Genomic DNA, 20557 nt, shown 5'->3' with positions numbered 1-20557 from the left:
CCTCCCCCTCCGTTCTTATGTCTATGTATATCTAAGGAGGGACAGCGATCCGGCGGGCACGCGCGCGCTTTGCTGTGCGCGCCACCCTAGCCGCTGTGTCTCAGATTCATGTCTTCCAGTCCCGCTGCTGCCATTAGTGCCGAGAAACCGCACACGACTGTGACGTCAGCTGTCCAAGGAGAGGCGGGGAAGACTGACGGCAGGAGGGAGCTGAGAAAAGTAGTCCATCTTCTGCAACAAATGAAAACGTTGCCTTAGAAAAATACAATCCTACCCGGGATTGATTGGTTTTTCGTTGTTTACAGGGTGTAGTGGGACGATCCAGTAGTTGACAAACTGAAAATTGTGGCGTGTGGCCTAAACGCGGAAGGAGATGTGATTAATTACACCACGGTGAACCACTTCAAAGAGGGAGAGAGCAAAATGTATTGGCGGTGAAATTTATTGTGGCTCGGGGAAGGAGAGAGTAGTATTAAAACGCATTTAAACGTTTTTAAATACATATCGAAAACATTTGGAGACAACTTTGCTACGTGGCGCTTTATTTCCAGCGATGCAGGAACTGCTTTGACGGAACATTAACGGTCAACTAAAGATCGCTGTCAAAAGTGCGACGCTTATTCAAGTCTCATTTCTAATAAACTGGTTTATACCAAAATTACTTCCATCGCATATTTCAACAATATAATCCCAAGAAAACCTGCTACATTGCAGCCTACAGTTACGCGAAAGTGAGAGAACTTTTTTAGAGAATTTTTTTTCAAAATAGAAATTATATACTGAGTGCAACTTGTTACTATTACAATAATCCCTTTACGGTTGATTATAAGAAATGGCCATTTAATGGTTACTTTAAACTGTCTCATATGAAAAAAAAATTTCCAGCTGAAAATAGTGCTCGAAAATTATTTGAAACTATTCAGTCTGATTTTACTTAGGACATATTCTCAAACAGAATTGTTTCACAACATATAGACAGATTTAACCATAGTTTCAATTGGGAAAATGACAATCCTAAACCAGCCAAGTCCAAAAAATGCCAGGGAATTTCTAGAAGCCTTGTACTCTGACAAATTAGACACAGACATTAACAACATCTATAGACTTTGCAAAAAAAACAGTCAACAAGCCCAAAAGGGAACAAAAAGACACAAGCACCTCTCCACCAGCAATTAGCACCCAGATCAGCATAAATTAACTCCCAAAGCTATCAATGGACCAACAATCAAATAAACAATACCCCAATCAAGAAACTACCAGAGAGCCAACAGTAAATAGTCCAATCAAACAATCTCTAAATTCACCCCCACCAACACAGGACAAGCCACCAGAATATAAACTGACAGCAAATTACAATCCTTATTAGCACTGATGATTGTAGCAAATTACCATCCTTACTAGTACTAGTTTGGGTAATGAAACATCTGCAAGAAAATAAGCTCAGAGAGCACCCAGGACCCCACAGAATTGTTGCACTATTGCACCATATATATTCTGTTTTGAATTCAAAACACTTAGAAATCTAAATTCTGCAGAGGTGATTTAACAACCACCAAAAGAAAAAGAATGCAGAGCAATAATTGGACAGGATTTTGTTACTGCTAAATATAGTATAGCGTCTACACTATAGACGCTATACTATACCATAGATAAACAAAATCTACCCACATCAGATCAACAGTTTTAGACCATATTTTTCCCAGAGCTCATAACTCCCTAATCCCGACACCCACAATACTTTTAACTGTTCTAGATTATATAAAAAATAGTAAAGTACACTTTTTAAATCCTGACAGACGCAAAAATATTTTCACTAAGATGTCTCTGACTTTTCATGACCCTAGCACACCAGCCGCCCCCCCCCTTGTGACAATGACACTATCTAACCATCTCATCCTTTGCCATTCTCTCCTTTTGCTTTCAATCTCTCCCAATCACAGGGTCTTTTCAAGAGTCCTCTCTTATTTAATGGCCAAAGTATTTGAGCATCAGCTTCAGTATCAGTCTTTCCAAAGAATAGTCAGTTGATTTTCTGTAGGATTGACTGATTTGATCTCCTTGCAGTCCAAGGGACTCTCACATTTTCTCCAACACAATTCAAAAGCATCAATTCTCTAGTGCTCAGCCTCCCTTACACAGCCATACATTATTACTGAGAAAATACAGCTTTGACTATATGGACCTTTGTAGCAAGGTGATGTCTCTGCTTTTTAATATGCTATCTAGATTTGCAATAGCTTTCCTCCCATGAAGCAAGCATCTTTTAATTTCATGTCTGCAATCACCATCTGCAGTGATCTTGGAGACCAGATAGTAAAATCTGTCACTGCTTTCATTTCTTCCCTTTCTATTTGCAAGGAAGTGACAGGACTGGATGATCTTAATTTTTTTAAATGTTGAGTTTGAAGCCAAATTTTGAATTCTGCTTTTTCACCCTCAAGAGGCTCTTCAGTTCCTCTTCAAATTCTGCCATTACAGTGGTATTGTCTGGATAGCTGAGGTTGTGGATATTTCTCTGGGCAATCTAAATTCCAGTATGTGATGTTGGAAGAAATATCCTTCTGGGTTCTGCTCCAAGTGGGGAAAAAGACACTGGAAACATGGAGACTGCTTGGAAAGATGGTTTAATGGTGGACAGGATCACATGGCTTGAGTTCCTGAACAGAAAAGGGACGAGATACAGGGAGTCCCTGGGTTTTATGCTTTCTCTGGCTTTGAACTTCCTGGGGCCCCGAAAGAGTATCCTGATTGGTTGTCAAGACTCCCAGGGGGTGGGGGTCTTAGCTAGCCTTGCTGGCTGATGTAATCTTCCCAGGTGCCATGTGATGAGTTTCTGTCCTAGATGGGTCCCATTGTATTAGTTTCTGTTGCTATTGTGTTGCAGATGGATCCTATTGTCAGAGATTGAGTTTCTGCCTCTGGCCCATTAACCAAGGGGGGGGGGCAGGAAGGTGGGAGTTGCTTTGTCTTTAAAACATGGAGAAATGTTTATCCATTTCTCAACCAGGGAAACATAATATTCTGCCTTTTTAATATTTCCTAAAATATTTCATTCTTCCAGGAAAGGGGTGGGTGCTAACTTCCTACAGTGATTCATCCAGCCCGACATTTTGCATGATGTACCATGTTTTCCCGAAAATAAGACCTTGTCTTATATTTTTTGAACCCTGAAATAAGCGTTTGGCCTTATTTTGGGAGGTATCTTATTCCCCACCCCTGTACTGGTATGAGGCGGTGGGGTGAGCGGCCCCTCATGCCAGCTTCCCGAAGGGTCACAGTAGGCCATCCCACCATTTACGAAACAGCTGGTTCGCGGTGGCACTCAGGCTGCCGCCTACAGCAAACGTGGCCGCAAAAAAAGCCAGAGGCCAAGCGACGCACCCCACATGCCTTGTGCCCTCCTTACCTAACTGTGACAGTCACAGCAGGCAATTCAGTCCACGGAACACCTGCCTTGTGGGTGCTGCTCCGGCCGGCGCCTCCGGCAAGTGCGTCCACTTTTCCCATCAATTGCGGCCAGAAAAGCAGCAGGAGGCCAAGCAATGTGCCCCACGTGCCTCCAAAGGGTACTGTAGCAGCAGCTATCCACAATTTTTTTACCCTTATTTATTTTATACAGTACCATGTATTTCAACAGACAAGATTCATGTGGAAACAGTTGTAATACCTCAACTGTAAAACATGTAGCCTTAACATATTCAAATGTGAACTTTAGTGAAAATCAGAGTTTAGTAAAATAAAGTAGCACAAATGGATATTTACAGATGGGACTTACTTGCAGTGCGGCATTATTAACAAGATTAATGACTGACATTGAAATGTTTAGGTTCCAAAGTCATGCATAATAAAATTTGCCTCATTACAAATCATGCCTCTTAATCAAAGCCAGACAATTCCACAGGGTCAAATAGAGATTTATCCAATAGGACAAAAAGCTTTCTCTAGACAGAAATGGGAGAATGCAAATAATGACACATAAAAGTTACTTTTCTGAAGAATATCTAGTTCTATGTTCCATACTTGGCCACATATTACATATTTTAGTCAAGTAAAATTAATTTTATTTTTAGCTATAAAGTAATTTGTACTAAACAAAGCACATCTTTCACTTCTCCACCTTTTCATGTAGCTATATTAATCTGGGAGATTTGATATTTTAAATTTGTACACTTTTTATGCCCTCTGCGTTCCAGTAATACTGACAAAACTATGAAAAGTTCTTTTACCAAAGTGCACTTAGACACCAAGATTAAAATTCTACTTTTCTTATTACCACTTCTGCTATTGCAAAACAATCTTGCAATGACTGCCATTAGATCATCATTCAAAGCATTGTAATGCAGGGTACTTCCTCCCATTTTATATTCCAGATGAAAGGGTTACCTGGGTAACAGATTGGACAGGACTGAGGGAAACTTCAAATGCAAAAATAGGAAAATCTCCATCTATCAGTGACAAGATGAATTCCAGCAAAGGCAAAGATTGACAGCTTGTTGAAACATCTAAGATATTAGGAGCCAGCTTATAGTATAAGCCAGTGATGGCTAAACTTTTCCAGACCAAGTGCCCAAAGCGAGTGTGTGTGCATGCAAATCTCCAAAATGCAATATGCGCACACACCCTGCACATGCATAGCAGAGACCAGAAGAACATCTGGACGGTGGGAGGCACGCGGATGTGCAGCGGAGCTGAACTGGGACGACGGCTCACGTGCCATCAGAGAGGGCACTGTGTGCCATCTCTGGCATGCATGCCATAGGTTTGCCATCACAAGTATAAGTAAACAAAATAAACCTGAACCATATTAAGGAAACCATTTTATGACCTATTATATTCTCTAAAAGCTGTTTTGATTCCTTTTTGAACAATCAAATAAGGAACGTTGCATATACAGTAACAGGTTATGGTTTCCTTAATATCAGTTCAGTTTACTGTGTTATCTTCCCGCAAATTCACCATGCTAATGGGGATATGTTTTAGAAGGAGAAATAATAAAAAAAAAATTCAATGAAAGCTCTGTTAACCAGTTAATTGAAAAAACAAAACAATGCATGGTCAACATTTGAAGGATTTAGAAGGAAAAGCCAATAAAAAACCCAGATGGAGTTGATTAAGATCAATAGGGTTAAAGAAATTAAAGGCTTTATTTAGTGGCTCAAGAATAGTTTTTGCTTTTGTAATTGCATGAAAGCAAAAATTAAACCTCTAACAAACAACAGCAATTATCACTTTTCTAGTAAAAAGGATAAAACAATTGACCACTTGATCAATTGCTGTAGCAAAATTTCACAAACTGAGTATAAGTGAGTATTATGACCAAGTTGCCAGAATTATTGGAAATTTTGCCAGATGTTTGAATTTGAATGTAAAACTACTGGGACCATCAAATTGAGGATTGGGAAAATGAGTGGATCTCATGGGACTTTTATATCCAAACAGATAGGCATCTTGTTCAAAACATGCACAATATAACAGCCATTGAAAGAAAATCTGGTTATTCCAGGTGATACTAGGATTGAGAGAAAACAATTAGAAAATATATATATAATAATCACAGAATGTTTATGAAAAATAAAGCCATTGTTGTACCAATCGTGATTGCAGCCCTTGGAGCAATACCTAAAGGACTTCCTTGATACCTGGAAATATTGATCAGATCTGAACGCCCACATTTTATAAACCACCACCCTGCATGGAACTGCCTATATTCTTAAATGGTACCTTAATTGGGTATCAACATACTGATATCAAACCAGCAGATGACTCTCCCAGTGGTTTCATGTGGATGTTGAAAATAAAAGCAGACAAGTGATATTTGTATTGTTTTTCTTCTCCCCACAAATCATTGCCTTTACAAAGCTGCAGTGTGTTCTCTTTGGTTGTGATTAGTTTATCAAAATCACTTGAAATGGTTTTTTTTTTATTGGTCTCATTGGCTATTCCTGAGTAATTGATCAGTTCTCTAAAAAAATCTTTGATGAGAAATCGATATGTGGGGTTTCATAGGATCAATACATTCATCTTATGTTAAGATACTATTGTATCAGTATTTTTTAATTTTTTAATAATTTATTTGTATGTTGCCTTTATTTACAAATAACTCAAGGTTGTAAACATATCCAACATGCGTTCCTCCCCGTTTTCCCCAGAACCCTGTGAGGTGGGTTGGGTTGAGAAAGTGACTGGCCGAAAGCCACCCAACTGGCTTTAATGGCTAAGACAGGACCCACTAGGCCAAACTTATGAAATATATTTGTTACTTTTCAATTTAATATATTGGTTTTGTTGATAACAATTAAATATAAAAGAAATTAAGGCATATATTCCCTGATATTTGCTGATGTTCATTCTGTGATTGGTGGGGAGAGATTGTTTCCCAATCACTTCAGGTGAGGTGCTGCAGGGTTTTATTTTGTTTTCTAATTTTCAATTCAGAACCAGAACTGATGAGTTCTCTTCCAAGGACAGATGAAATCTTTGCCCTGGTCTTTCTCCTAGAACAGGGCTGTCAAACTCCCAGACTGTGGGCTGGATACATCACGTGCTGGCCACACTCAAACCCGGTTTAGCGAAGGGGGGGGGGAAATCCCAATATGTCACATGACGACACTGTGACATGAGTTTGACACCTGTCCTAGAAGTTAAAAGCTTTTCTGGTGATTCTATTCCTATAATTGAGAACAAAGTTTTCACTACCATTCCTCTTGCTAGATTGCAATGTCAAATTCATCAGTATAATTCATTACAAAGACTACTAAAATTAGTTACAGCAAGCATTTGTGATCTCGCATTAACAGAAATAAACTTTTAATGGTAGCAATTTACAGACTTTGGGGAAAACAATTACCATTTAACTTTCCAATTATTGAATTAAAACAAGACATAATTTAATGTTGTAAACTATTACATAAAAGCTGATTTAGAGTCAAGTTGAAACTGTAAAATTGTCAATATTTTATTAGATCATAGGATGAATCACATAAAGTATTCATATAGTTTTTTCTTCCAATAATTGAACACAAACTCCAAGTTATCACAATTTGATAATCCATTCAAATTCAAAAAGTACCAGTGTCTCAAATACTGCCATGTCAAGTCGTATCATTAAACAGAAAATTTATACAGCACACACACTACACACCCAGTTCCCCAATCTTTCACAATGTATTAGAAAACTTGAAAAAATAAACTACAGCTGTACTACAAAAAATAACTCTGTCATAGATTAACTTGAAAGTGAGATCAACCATCAAGGAATCAAAGATGAGAGCTGTGAATCCCCACACACACTTATTTTTCTTGAGGCAATCTTTTCTTAATAGTTTATTGAACTATCTTTCAAGCTACAGAAGGAATAAGCAACTTATTTTCTACTAGCATCTACTTAAGCACTATTTTCAATTAAGAGCTAGAAATTTAAAGAAGCAATCCTGTATTCATTAAAACGAAAATCCTACATAGACGATATATTGTAAGTTGCCCACCCTGGGCTTCTGGAATGTTAAACCTACAACCCTATGTATGTTTATTGAATTAAGTGCCTCTAATTGGACATCCAGAAGATTGCACTGTAAAGTAGTAAAAATTTGAAAATATTCCTTCATCGAACATTCCATTAAATTACTGGTTGTACAGAGAACATAACCAGTACATGATTTTAATTTTATTAAAACAAGGCATATACATTCAATTACATTAAAAGAGATATGGGGAAAGATCCTATTTTAAAAATGTATTTGCTAAAATCACTAAAAAAACTTGCATTTAAAAATAGTTGATAAAAATATTCCTCTGGATTGTACAAGGCAGCGGTGAGAGAACCACTGATTAAAGACTGTTACTCAGATTTTTCTTCTTTTTCTCCTGGTGTATCAGATACTGGGTCCTGAAAAAAGAGAAAACTTAGTATTTCCAAGTTCAAACTTAAAAGCACTTAAAACATGTCAAATTTGATATATAGGCCAACACCATTTTTATATCATGAGCCAAGATGTATTAAATCATTTCAATCAGTTTAAAAGTTCTGCTTCAGTGTAGCCATTATAGATTAACATGCTCAATCCACAAGAGGAAAATATTTGGAATAAACTATGAAACACAATGAACTAAACAATGAGCATGCATTCTGATTTTAGAAGATTTAATGTATACAATACTGTTCCATAACTAAGAGCTACAGTGACAGTTATATCACATCTGCATTTTCTGCAATTCTATTCTCTTATTAAGGAAACCTAGCAATTACTGAATAATTAAGCTAGAGACAGTTACTTCATTATACTCAAACATAATATAAAAACATACATGGTTGAAATTTGATGAATTGATTTATATGCTCTGAATATTCAGGCTGAAAATTGTTTTGTTCTCTGTGCTCTTAAATAGGAGCATTTTATGGAAAGGAAACAGCAAATAGAGGATTAATTTACCAAACCCGGGAACAAGACTCCACTTTTTGAATCCCCAATAAAAGTTGAATTCTAGTGCCATTTTCAACGCTTGAACCCTGTTCTATCTCTTTCCTACTGCCCCTTCACCCCATAAATAAGTATTATGATACTAAATTTTTAAAGTGTCCTCACATAAATCCAACAGCAAGCTGCAAGGGTATGGTAACTGAGGTGAAATGAAGTCTATCTTTTGAAAAAGACAAATTAACTTAAGAGAAACTCCAGATATCTATGAAGGTTTGATAGAATTACCTCCTCACTTTTTGTTTCTCCATTTTCTGCAGGCAAGCTATCCTTTATTCCTTTTTTGTTATTATCTTCAGTTTGTTTTTCTTTCAGTCCTTTTCTCCCTTTTGTTGAAGCTCTCTTTTCCTCAGACTTAACCTATAGTAATTCAGAATAGGTAACGAATGGTTGTAAGTCAAGGACAAACTGTATACTACAGTATTAATTTTTTTTTGAAAATAGTTTTGCAATTTGAAGTTTTATAAAGCTAAGTCGTCAGATGGTAAATTATAATAGACAGTGGTAGTTAAAATGCCTATTTTTAAATCATCAGCCAGTTTCGAAAGCAGAGTTCAAGTAATCGAATATACTTCCCACAAAAAATAAATCCTTACTTTTGAAGTGGGCTTTTTTGGTTTTATCTCGACTTTGGCAATGGCAGGTTTCTGAAAGTAACACAAATACGTGTTTATTATGCCTCCCTCTTTCTACAAATTACAGTAATAAATCAACCGAAACTTCTACTCACAGCCGATAATCGTGCAGATCGCCTTTTCGGCTGTTGCAAAACAGAAAGACAAAATCCTTAAGTTAATAGCCTGCTCAGTACTACCTACATAACCTCTTTCCCTCCGTTTCTGTTACTATTCCAGCCACGGAACAGACACTTACCTCTTCCTCAGCAAGATTCACCTGTAACGAAAGTTAATAGTATTAAAAACCGCGGGAGGTGACATCGCATGCGCATAACAGGCTGAAACCATACCAGGAGCTGTGACCTCACGGCGCGCACGCCCCCTTTCCCACCGCCGTATCGGGATCTCCAGGCTGAGGCCGAGTTGCGCCAAAGGCCACGCAAAATTTAAGAGCCGGGAGTGCGCTCGAAGCTCTCGGAATGGTATCAGCCTTCCGAATTACTTCGAAGGGAGGCCAACTCGCGGCCAGTAATAATCGCCACGTCCCCCACCTCTCTCTTGGCTCCCTCCGTGAGCACCGAAATTCTGGGCCTCACGCCGAAGTCACCACAGAAAACTATTCCAATTTTAAAAGAGAACGCCCTCCCGGTCTTATTTTTAAAATAAAATTTATCAATTGTAAAGAAACGGCAAGATGAGGTAACGACGAGAAAGAGACTGTGCGTCCTTGACGCACGTTAGTGTGCGCGCGCGCCTGTTGCCAACCTTTCTCTTCGGCATGGCTGAGTAAGCTGCCCTCGCCTTTTCTTGTGCTTTATATTTTTTGCCTTTAGCGTCAGGCCGCGCGGGCGCTTGTTCTTACAACCGGAGCGGTGACGACTGCTAGTTCTTACTCAAACCTATGGGATCCGGATTCTCACTGCTGCGCACAAACTGTCTCTTGACTGCTGATCCCCCCCCCCTTCCCCATCCCAGCAGCGCCAGCGGCACTGCAACAAGATCCAGCCGGATTGAAGGGAAGGGAGAGCGTGCGCGCGCGCTCTCTCAGCGCCGCCCTCTCTCGACTGGGCGCGCTCCTTCTTATTGGCCGCCTCACTTGTAGGACAGCTAATACACCTCAACACTCGGCCCCATCTGCAAGGCCAGATTTGTCCCTTTGAATTTGGTCTACCTCAGAGACACGGATGCCTTCTAGGCGGATCTAACCGGGGTTCCGCCCACTTCGCACACGTCACAGTAGAAGTGTGACAAATGGCCACCGCATCTGCGCAGTATTGCTGAACGGCTTCTGTGAGGCATTGTCGCGCCGCAAAGATGCGCGCTTGCGCATTTTTGACAAGTGGGCGCTCGCCTCAGGTGTTTGTCCGCTCGCGTAATTATTTATCCTGAGAACAGCGTTTCTCTTCCTCCTTTTTCTTTGCACATCTCTAACCCAAGACATGACTGAACTACGTGTTGAGGCGAAACATTTGAGCACGGAGGGTGGCGCATGGCTTCTTGTCCTGAGCTCCGTGTTCTTATGCAACCTCCTCAAAATCCTTCTACCCTCCTGTTCTTCCATTGTAAGTGTCAATGGTCCATCGGGTTTCCATGGCGACCGCATTTGATGCACTGTTTGGCCTTTTATTTCTCAATAGAAAAGAAACTATTGAATTGTACCCTGGGGATGGAAGAGAGATGCATGAGAGGAAACATTCTAAGGTCGCTTCCTACCCCATTTTTATTTTCTCCTTATATTTAGTGTGGCAACACTTCCCAACCTAATATTCTGCTGCAGGTCCAAGATTTGCTAGCTTGCAGAGATACAGCAAGTTATATTCCTAACACATGTTCTTTCAGAGATGTTTCTTTGCCAGATTCCTCAATGCCTTCAACAGTGACATCTTCTAATTCACTGGAAAAGAATTCTGGCAGACATTTGGAGATGTATCTTGAGCTGTATAACACAGTTAAAAATGGAAATGTTTTGTGACACTTTGTATTACATCATAAAATGGTTTATGATCATTTTATGTCATTAAATGCTTCATAACATTTGCCAGATTTCAGTTCCACGGGAATCATGGGTTCCATGTTTTGGACATAGTTAGCCCATTTGAGGTATCTTGGTTTCAAAAATGGTTGCCCTGTGATGCACTGCTTTTCCTAGTTAAAAGATACACACAGTTTTTAGTATATAGATTCAAAAGGAAATATCCATTGGATCGTGGTGTCAAAGCTGAATAATCATTTGAAGTTTTTAAATGTACCTTCAGTAGTTAGAGGAAACTGCTTTTGCTATGGAGTCCATTCTCATTTAAGAATAAATTTAAGACACTCCTCAAAGCTAGCTTGTCTAACTTCTGCATTTGACAAAAATAATAATTGCAAAAGGGAATCATGATTGCTAATTAGAACCACATGTGAATTTCTCTTACTGTTAGAAAGTTGTATTTCTAACATTTCATTGGACTCTGCCTTTCTGTAATTTTTATTTATTGTCATTTCAGTTTGTAGGCAATTTTATTTCCAAAGGCTCCAAGTGGCTTATAAAATATTTTACAAAATAGAATTAAAACTGTTAGAAAAGCAACAACAAGCTACCTGATATACCAACTTTTGGGATAGTATGTTTTCTGTTATTCTGTAGGGTTTTCCTGAAGAACCATTTTAACAGCTCTCCAAAAATGTAATAGTAGAATGTGGTCCTGCAGCAAGCTTTTGCTCCCAGATTTCACCAGATGAACTGATTCAGCTTGGAAGAGGAGTCTTACAGTTCAAGTGTGATGAAATTCTAATTCTGGAAATAACCATTTTTTCCAAATATTGCAGACAAAGAACAGAATAATATTTGTTATGAATGGTGTGATTATTTTATGTAATAACATTATGTTAGACATTCATTTAAAATTATGAAATAAGACTAAATAGACTTTTAGACTCCCTTTTCTCTTTATCAGATATCTAGGTTGCTACAAAAGGATGCTGAGCAGGAATCTGAAATGCGATCTGATATTCAGAGCATGAAGCAAGAACTTTCTACCATTAGTATGATGGATGAATTTGCCAGATATGCTCGATTAGAAAGAAAAATTAATAAAATGACTGATAAGCTTAAGACACATGGTACAGATTTGTTAACTATATTTGCATAATGTCAATTCATTTTTGCCAGCTTTTTTCAAAAGTGTTGCTAATCTTAAGACTTCATAGCTACAAAACAAAATGTGGCAATATTGAAATGCATTTTGTCTGGGGATTAAGCCATATGCTGGCTCATTTTATATTCTTATGTGAACACTTTAGCTTTTTAAAGAAATTAAAACTTATATGTGCACTTTTAATTCAAATTAACTAGATTTATTTTTTAAAATATTGCATTTTTCATTTAATTAATTGGAATTGCTTAAACTTTTTTTTTACAAGTTTCTGTGTGGGTATATGTTTGCACTAAGATTCAATTTATTTCACGTAACATTCTTCAATACAGATTATCAAAACTCAGCATAGATTTTTGAAATAATCTGATTTTGGTATGACATTTCTAGAGTTGCTGGATTAGTAGAAATATGTTTTAATAACAATATTCAAATTTGGCTTTCATATATATATATATATATATATATATATATATATATATACATATATACATATATACATATATACATATATACAAACACACACACATATACAGGTATAGATATTTGCATGTGTGTATAAATATATGAATATATATATATATATTTCTCTTTAGCCAGGTTCTTCCTACGTAAACCAAGATTTTTATGCAGCCCTAGTTCAGTGAAATCACAATCCCCTAGTTTCTAGGCTTTTTTTCTGGCAACCAGCAAACACTGATGCCCATTGGGAGATATATTATATATATATATATATAATATAACATGCAATACAGTGTGCAATACACACTGATATACGTATCTCCACATACACACGTGTGTGTGTGTGTGTGTATAATAATGTATGTATATAAGTAGTCCTTGACTTATAGCCATATAGTTGGTAAGTGAGTTTTGTCCCATTTTATGATCTTTCTTAGCACAGTTGTTAATTGAATCACTGCTGCTGTTAAGTTAGTAACATGGTTAAGTGAGTGTGGTTTCCCCATTGAATTTGGTTGTCAGAAGGTTGCTAAAGGTGACCACATGACCATGGGACACTGCATCTGTCATGAATATGAGTCACTTGCTAAGCATCCAAATTTTGATCATATGACCATAGGGAGTGCTATAACAGTTCTCTAAGTGTGAAAAATGGTCATAGTTAGGTGTGGGTTCTACTTACCTTTACTACCGGTTTGCAATGGGGCTGCACATGCGCACTTGCTTCACTCACGCATGCGCGCGCTGTTTTGCACAGAAGCTTCCTGATGACGTCCAGGTCAGTGGGCAGAGCCTTCCGCTGGTTTTACTATCGGTTCTTGCTAACCGGTCCGAACCAGGGGCAACCCACCACTGGTCATAAATCACAGGGGTGAAACTAAAATTTGTTACTACCGGTTCTGTGGACGTCGCTTGGTAGTGGGGTAATGTGACTGGGTGGCTGTGGCCAACTTTTTTTTTTTTTTTTACTTTTAAAAGCATTTTTTCTACAGCCTCTTCAGCCGAAGAGGTTGTAGAAAAAATGCTTTTAAAAGCCTCTGATGATCCCAGCTGAGCCGCTTAATCATCAGAGGCTTTTTTTTTTTACTTTTAAAAGCATTTTTTCAGCCGAAAAATGCTTTTAAAAGTAAAAAAAACCCTGCCTCTGATGATCGCGTGGCTCAGCTGGGCATGGGGGGGGGGCGCAGGGATTTTTGCTACTGGTTCTCCAAACCACCCGCCACTATCGCTACCGGATCGGTGCGATCCGGTCCGAACCGGGAGCATTTCATCCCTGATAAGTCACTATTTTCAGTGCTGTTGTAACTGAACAGTCACTAAACAAATGGTTATAAATCAAGAATTACCTATATGTACACATGTGCGTGTGCACACACACACATACACACAGTATTCTATGTTCTTTTTGGAATTTCTGTTTTGATTGAAAAAAAAAGGAAAATAAAATAAATAAAATAGATATAAATAAGTAAAAACAAGTAAATAGGGATGAAATAAAATTTGCCATCAAAATATAACTTCTGTTTATATAAATTGCACATTATTGTTTTCTATTAACAGTGAAAACACGAACTGCTCAACTAGCCAAAATAAAGTGGGTAATAAATATTGTGTTCTACATTTTGCAAGTAAGTAAATTTGAATTATGTACACTAAAGATACATGTTGTAAAAATAAATTCTCTAGATAGTAGCTTAAAACTATTAATTAGTAATAATAATAACAACATAGAAAGTAAGATTAGAACTTCTTTCCATGTCTGCCTCTTTGTTAGTGTTACTTTTGTATATGAATAGTACTGTTTTATACAAAAAGCCATTCATTTGTCCAAAATAATTGCAATTTACAATCAACTCAGACAGATTTGTGAATTAAGCCATTTGATTTTTCCTTTTCCTGCCTTTCTTTTGAGCAATTAATCATATAATGTTGGGTTGAGTGATGTGTACCCTGATGTGGCTGGGAAAAAATGCCTCAGTCTCTTTCCTTGAAATGCATAGCCAAATCAAGAGTGAGGGAAAAAGTAATTGTGTTTCTGATGTTTTTTGAAATAAAAATATCATATGAAGTAGAGAGACCTAAATTCATGCAAATGTCATTTTCATAAAATGGTATAATTATATCACACATACCTAAATAATATATTTTTTTTATTTTAGGGTGCCTTAATGATATCATTAATTTGGAAATATTACTCTGAACCTGTTACTGTGCTTCCAAGCAAATGGCTAGCCCCTTTGGAACGTTTAGTAGCTTTTCCAACAGGAGTGGCAGGTAAGACATGGAAAATACTTTCTGCTCTTTTGTATGAATCTAATGCTTCTTTCTTTCTTGATTTTAAATACATTACTCTATGTGGGTTTTCTTCAGAAACTTTGACCCATAATCTATATCCCTGTATCTGTATCGGTGAAATTCAAATTTTTTACTACTGGTTTGGTGGGCGTGGCTTGGTGGGTGTGGCAGGAGAAGGATACTGCAAAATCTCCATTCCCACCCCACTCCAGGGGAAAGATATTGCAAAATCCCCATTCCCTCCCCACTCTGGGACCAGCCAGAGGTGTATTTGCCGGTTCTCCGAACTACTCAAAATTTCTGCTACCGGTTTTCCAGAACCTGTTAGAACCTGCTGGATTTCACCCCTGATGTGTATTCTATAGATATATGTTTAACAAACAGAAGCACACATTAATACATTTTTCAGGATTAATTTTTCATAGAGCTGAAAATGTTCCAAATCTAATGACCATCTGCCTGTTATTGTAAATAATATGGTGCTAAATAAATCAGTGTTTCGATTCTAGGACAGTTGTGTCTAAAATAAGAGCTACCATAGTTCATATATTTAAGGGAAAACTGCATATTAAAGAGCCATAATTGTGGCTAAATATTTAAGATTAGGAGTGTATTTCACTTATTAATCATAATATATTTTGTTTATTCCTTTTAATGCATCTGAATAGTTCTCATTGGGGGCCAGTTATATATTCCTTTAAAATGAAAAATTAATATGCTAAAAGCAGTTTGTTGAGCAATTCCCATTCATTCTAATGAAAATTATAGTAAAGCAGATAATTCTGGGGTATGGCCAATGTGCATAAAATCTCCAGATTTTACATATTACTTGTACTATATAATTACCTGAATCAATAATTACTCTTTTTTCCTAAACTCCCAAGGGCAGATTTGAGTACTTATTCATTTTTGCTATGCAAATCTTTTTTTTATATATATGCATGAACTACTGATACTTGGTATTTACAGCATATCTTTTTATCTTTTTAGGTGGTGTTGGAATTACATGTTGGTTGGTGGTTTGCAACAAAGTTGTTGCGATTATGCTACACCCATTCAGTTGAGAAAGAAACAAGCCTCACTTTCAGCAATTTAGAACTCCCTGTCATTTTTTCAGTATTCTGCTATGATAGGAGATAAATCACAAGAACGTGAAAGACTAGAAGGGTGCAGCTTTTAAAAAATAAAAAACCAAATATTTAAAATTCTCTTAACTCTTATGGAAGTAATAGTGTTTGCAAATGTACAACTCCTTAATTCTTGTTCACTTCATAGTTGAATATTCAATATTTGAAATATAATCTACAATCAATGATTTTTATTTGTTGTTATTTCCCTTCATTGTTAGATGTGTAGGATATATGCTGAATATGAAATATTCCTGTGCTCGATGTTATATTTTTATTTCTATTCTCATCTGTTCTTGTACAAATGGCAAAAGAAAAATAGTCATAAGCATTTCAGGAAATCAAGAGTTCTTCAAAATAATCATAGAATCATAGAATAACAGAATTGGGAGGAACCTTGGAGGTCTTCTAGTCCAACCCCCTCCAGGAAATCCTATAGCATCTCAGGGCAAATGGTTGTCCAATCTCTTTTTGAAAACCTTCAGTGATGGAGCACTCATAGTTTCTTAATTCTAGGCTGGATCTCTCTTTAGTAATCTTTCATCTGTTACTTCTTGTCCTTCCCTTAGGTGTTTTGGAGAATATGTCAACCCTCTCTTCTCTGTGATAACCCTCAAATATTGGGAAATTGCTATTATGTCACCTCTAATCCTTCTCTTTGCTAGACTAGACATGCCTGATTCCCTCAACCATTTATCATATGGTTGAGGGAACTACCAGCCGTCCAATCATCTTTGTCACTCTTCTCTACACTCTTTCTAGAGTCTCAACATCTTTTTTGTATTGTGCAAAAGGGCAATTATATTGTATAAAATAGCCCATCATAACTGCTTTAATAGCATACCAGACAGTCATTGAATTTGCCTTTTACCCAGATTATTATCAAAACATTTAATTTCTTTTTACAATTCTTTACAATCAACTCCTTTTGTAAAATAGATTCATTTAATCTCTATTTATAGTTGAAATTCTTAGATGGGACATATGCCAAATGATAAAAAAAAAGTAAAGGCTTCAGGGAAATCTTATTTAGAGGCAAAAATTGATAGCATAAGTCATAAAACATTTTTCAAAATTCCTATAATATTTATATTTAAACAAAATGTGCAAAAACTACACAAAATAGAGAATTTTTGTGATGCTTATAATGATAGAAACTAATATCTAATATCTCTTAGTTCTAATACTATCTAATATCTCCTAACTAATATATCCTAATTCGAATACTAATATCTAGTATGTAATATCTACTAGTTCTAATATCTATACTCATGCTTTAAAACATTTTTTCAATACTTAAAAATACTGGGTATGGAATGAAAAAGTAAAACAATTGTTAAATTTGAAGTGCGGGTAAGAAGAGACACACTCTACGGCAATCCTTGCATCTTTATTCAGCTCATCCAAGTACAGATCTGCCGTGCGGCAGCCGCGGCTTGTCTTTTAAACCACCGCGAACTTGCCGGCCAGCCACTGACAGCATTTTATTTTTCCCACCGCGACTTCCAACCAATCCGCGGTGATTATGCAAATTCCGATGTACGTACGTTCGTAACAACAATTATTTAAAGTACAACAATTATTTAAAGTCCATGAAAGCAATTTTCTGAAAAACATGTTTATGGGCTTGACTAGAAACTGCAAGCCATCATTTGTGTATCAAACCTCATCGTAGGGTTTTTTATACTGCATCACTTTTTTTCCCCTACCCTCCATGCTTAAATTACTATTTGGACCATTGTTATTTAAGATGCGGTTTGGACCAAACAGTTTTTCCAAAAGAAGCCTTTCTTTTCTGGAGGTATGTTGGGACCGTTATCTTCACCGGCAGTTGAAGGGCTGTTTTTTTGACTATCCTTGGGAAATTTGGTAAATGAGGGCTCATAACTAGTGAGTGAATCTCATATAAAGTGAGTTATTTCACCCTGTTGCCGTTTCTTTGGTCTTCTACTCTTGGTATCTGGGTTGATTAAGGGACCTGTTGAAGGATAACCCTGATGCAAATTTTCAATAGCTGCTGAAAATACATACTGTTTTTTTACATTTAAGTGGTGTTATATGACTTTGTATTACTGCTGTTAATTTGGCTCAAACAGCTTCTTTGTTTTTCAACTACAGCATCTTCCAAATTGTCTTCTTTTGGCTGAACATGATGTGTAGGAAAACATGATGGTTCTGTCTTTATTTGATCAAACTCTTCTTTCAATAAGTCCAGCTCTTGCCTTTCTCTCTTGCCTCTGCGCTCCGGAAATCTTTCGTCTCGGCGTCTGTCCTTCGGTTTCCCCAGTCTTCGGATCTCTGGTCGTGGCCTCGACTGGGCAAGGATGAGTTGGGTGGCTGTGAATGCTTTTGCGATATGCCCCTTCCATTGGCATTGTCGGCAGATGGCTCTCTTTGAATCTGCATGCTGCTCGAGGGTGAAACTCCAACGATGCATGGGGTGCATCGTGATCAATGTCCTGGGGGTTCACTCATCGGTCTGGATGGACTCGATGAACAGCCTCCCCAAGGTCTCCCTCGTCCTTGTCTTTGGTGTATTCTGTCACGTCCTCGGCTCCTCGCTGGGCTAAGTGAACTCCGCTATTCCTGCGGATGTCCGCGGCGGAGTTATCGGAGGATTCTGTGGCTCGGGCTTTCTCCACGGCATCTTTAAATGTTGCTCCCCTTTTCACCAGTAATTTCTTTTGGAGGTTCAGGTCCCTCATGCCTAGGATGATACAGTCTTTCATCATCTCCTCTGGGTTGATGAATTCGCACTTGGCTGCGATTTCTCTTAAGCTGGCCACAAATTCGTTGATGGTTTCCCCTTCTCTCTGGCACCTGCGATAGAATTCGTTCTGGCTGACCATGGGGGTCACTGCCGGTGCATAATGATCGTGAAGGGTGTTCTGCAGGGTTGTCCATGAGATGGACTCTATGTTGGCCAGTGATACGAGAGTCTTGGCCATTTTGAATACCTTGGCTCTGCAGCAAGTTGGGAATAGTGCTCACTTGCGATTATCGGGGAAATCCTGCTAGTTGTTCGCCTCCATGTACATTCTAAAGCGGCACGTGTACGTGTGCCCCTCTTCCAATTTCGGGTCGAAAACGGCGGGTGCTTGCGATGGGTTGGCAGCCATTGTCGTGTTGGCCGATTCAGCGTCCTGCTGTGTGATGGCTGCGGTGCCACGAGGCAATGGTCAGTCCTTTGTCCTCAGTCTTCCTTGGATCTCACCTTCGTCGCCAGTGTTATGTTTGAAGCGCGGGAAAGAAGAGACACACTCTAGGACAATCCTTACATCTTTATTCAGCTCGTCCAAGTACAGATCTGCCTTGTGGCAGCCGCAGCTTGTCTTTTATTTATTTTTATTTTTTTATTGAAAAGTTTTACAAAAAAACAACAAAAATTTTCTTCCCCCCATGTTCCCCCCACCCTTTCCCCCCCTCATCCCACCCTCCCCCCCAGACTTCCCAGAGCAAAATACAAGGTATTTCATTTAATCAATCATAAACTAGATTAATCTACTTATCCTCAAAGTACTAACTCCCCCCCTGAAACCTTAACTCCACTATAGATAACCTAATACTTCTAATACTAACATTCATTCATAAGCTATTTCATATTTTCTTGTCTGATACTTATTTTGAATATAATCAATCCATCTTCTCCATTCCGATACGTATCTTTCTTGCGTGTGGTCCTTCAAATACGCTGAGATTTTCGCCATTTCTGCTAGGTTTGTTACTTTCAATATCCACTCTTCAATAGTAGGCAAAGAGTCCTTCTTCCAATATTGAGCTACCAACAGCCTAGCTGCTGATATTAAGTTCAAAATCAATTTAGTCTCTGATACTGTGCAGTCCGTAGTTATGCCCAATAGAAACAATTGAGTAAATTTCAACCTTTTCGAAATGTTCTGCATCACCCACCAAATTTTTATCCAAAATGCCTTGATTTTCTTACAGGTCCACCATATATGATAATAGGTTGCATCATTACATTCACATCTCCAACATTTAGCTTGCAAATTCGAGTACATACATGATAATTTTTTAGGATCTAAGTGCCATCTATAAAACATTTTATAAAAATTCTTTCTCAGATTTTGTGCTTGCATAAATTTAACATTTCTGACCCAAATCTTTTCCACGTTTCCACCATCACTGGTTCCTGAAAGTTTTGTGCCCATTTTATCATACAATCCTTAACCAATTCCGTTTCTGAATCTATTTCCAATAATGCATTATACAACCTTTCCACCTTACTCTTCGGCCTAGCCCCCCCCCCCCCGCTGTTTTTTTGGACTTCTTGAGATAAATCTTGAGATTGTTGCCTTTTTGATTGTTGTTGCAATTTATAAGTTGATCGGGTCAGTCGTTGTACTTTCGGCTCTCCCTTCTTAGGTGGTTCCAAAGTTGGGGGTAAGCCCCCAAGATCCAAATCTTCTTCCATGATAATTCCTCCA

At 37.9% G+C, this 20557-nt stretch overlaps 2 protein-coding genes across 3 annotated transcripts; one reads left to right on the top strand and one right to left on the bottom strand.

Annotated features, from left to right (window-relative positions):
• Positions 1 to 6930: 6930 nt before the first annotated feature.
• HMGN1 (high mobility group nucleosome binding domain 1) lies at positions 6931 to 10133 on the bottom strand. 2 transcript variants are annotated; one of them, XM_070944303.1, is made up of 6 exons: positions 9857 to 10133; positions 9348 to 9368; positions 9205 to 9234; positions 9071 to 9121; positions 8711 to 8834; positions 6931 to 7885 (listed from the first exon to the last, which is right to left on the bottom strand). In XM_070944303.1, the coding sequence occupies exons 1-6, from the start codon at positions 9869 to 9871 to the stop codon at positions 7872 to 7874; spliced, it is 255 nt and encodes an 84-aa protein (XP_070800404.1). In that variant the 5' UTR covers positions 9872 to 10133; the 3' UTR covers positions 6931 to 7871. The 2 variants fall into 2 exon arrangements, with proteins under 2 accessions (XP_070800404.1, XP_070800403.1); XM_070944302.1 differs by having other exon boundaries at positions 8703 to 8834; positions 9857 to 10120.
• Positions 10134 to 10382: 249 nt separating this feature from the next.
• GET1 (guided entry of tail-anchored proteins factor 1) lies at positions 10383 to 16300 on the top strand. Its single transcript, XM_070944301.1, has 5 exons — positions 10383 to 10653; positions 12031 to 12196; positions 14251 to 14318; positions 14850 to 14964; positions 15976 to 16300. Exons 1-5 carry the CDS (start codon positions 10531 to 10533, stop codon positions 16047 to 16049), a joined length of 546 nt encoding a protein of 181 aa, XP_070800402.1. The 5' UTR covers positions 10383 to 10530; the 3' UTR covers positions 16050 to 16300.
• The last annotated feature ends 4257 nt before the right edge of the window (positions 16301 to 20557 follow it).

The sequence above is a fragment of the Pituophis catenifer genome, unplaced genomic scaffold (genome assembly GCF_029215685.1).
Source record: "Pituophis catenifer annectens isolate HBS135680 unplaced genomic scaffold, rPitCat1.0.hap2 SCAF_4, whole genome shotgun sequence".
Taxonomy (NCBI): Eukaryota; Metazoa; Chordata; class Lepidosauria; order Squamata; family Colubridae; genus Pituophis; species Pituophis catenifer.
The sequence above is the reverse complement of the archived record's forward strand: the minus strand, read 5'-3'. Positions and strand labels throughout refer to the sequence as shown.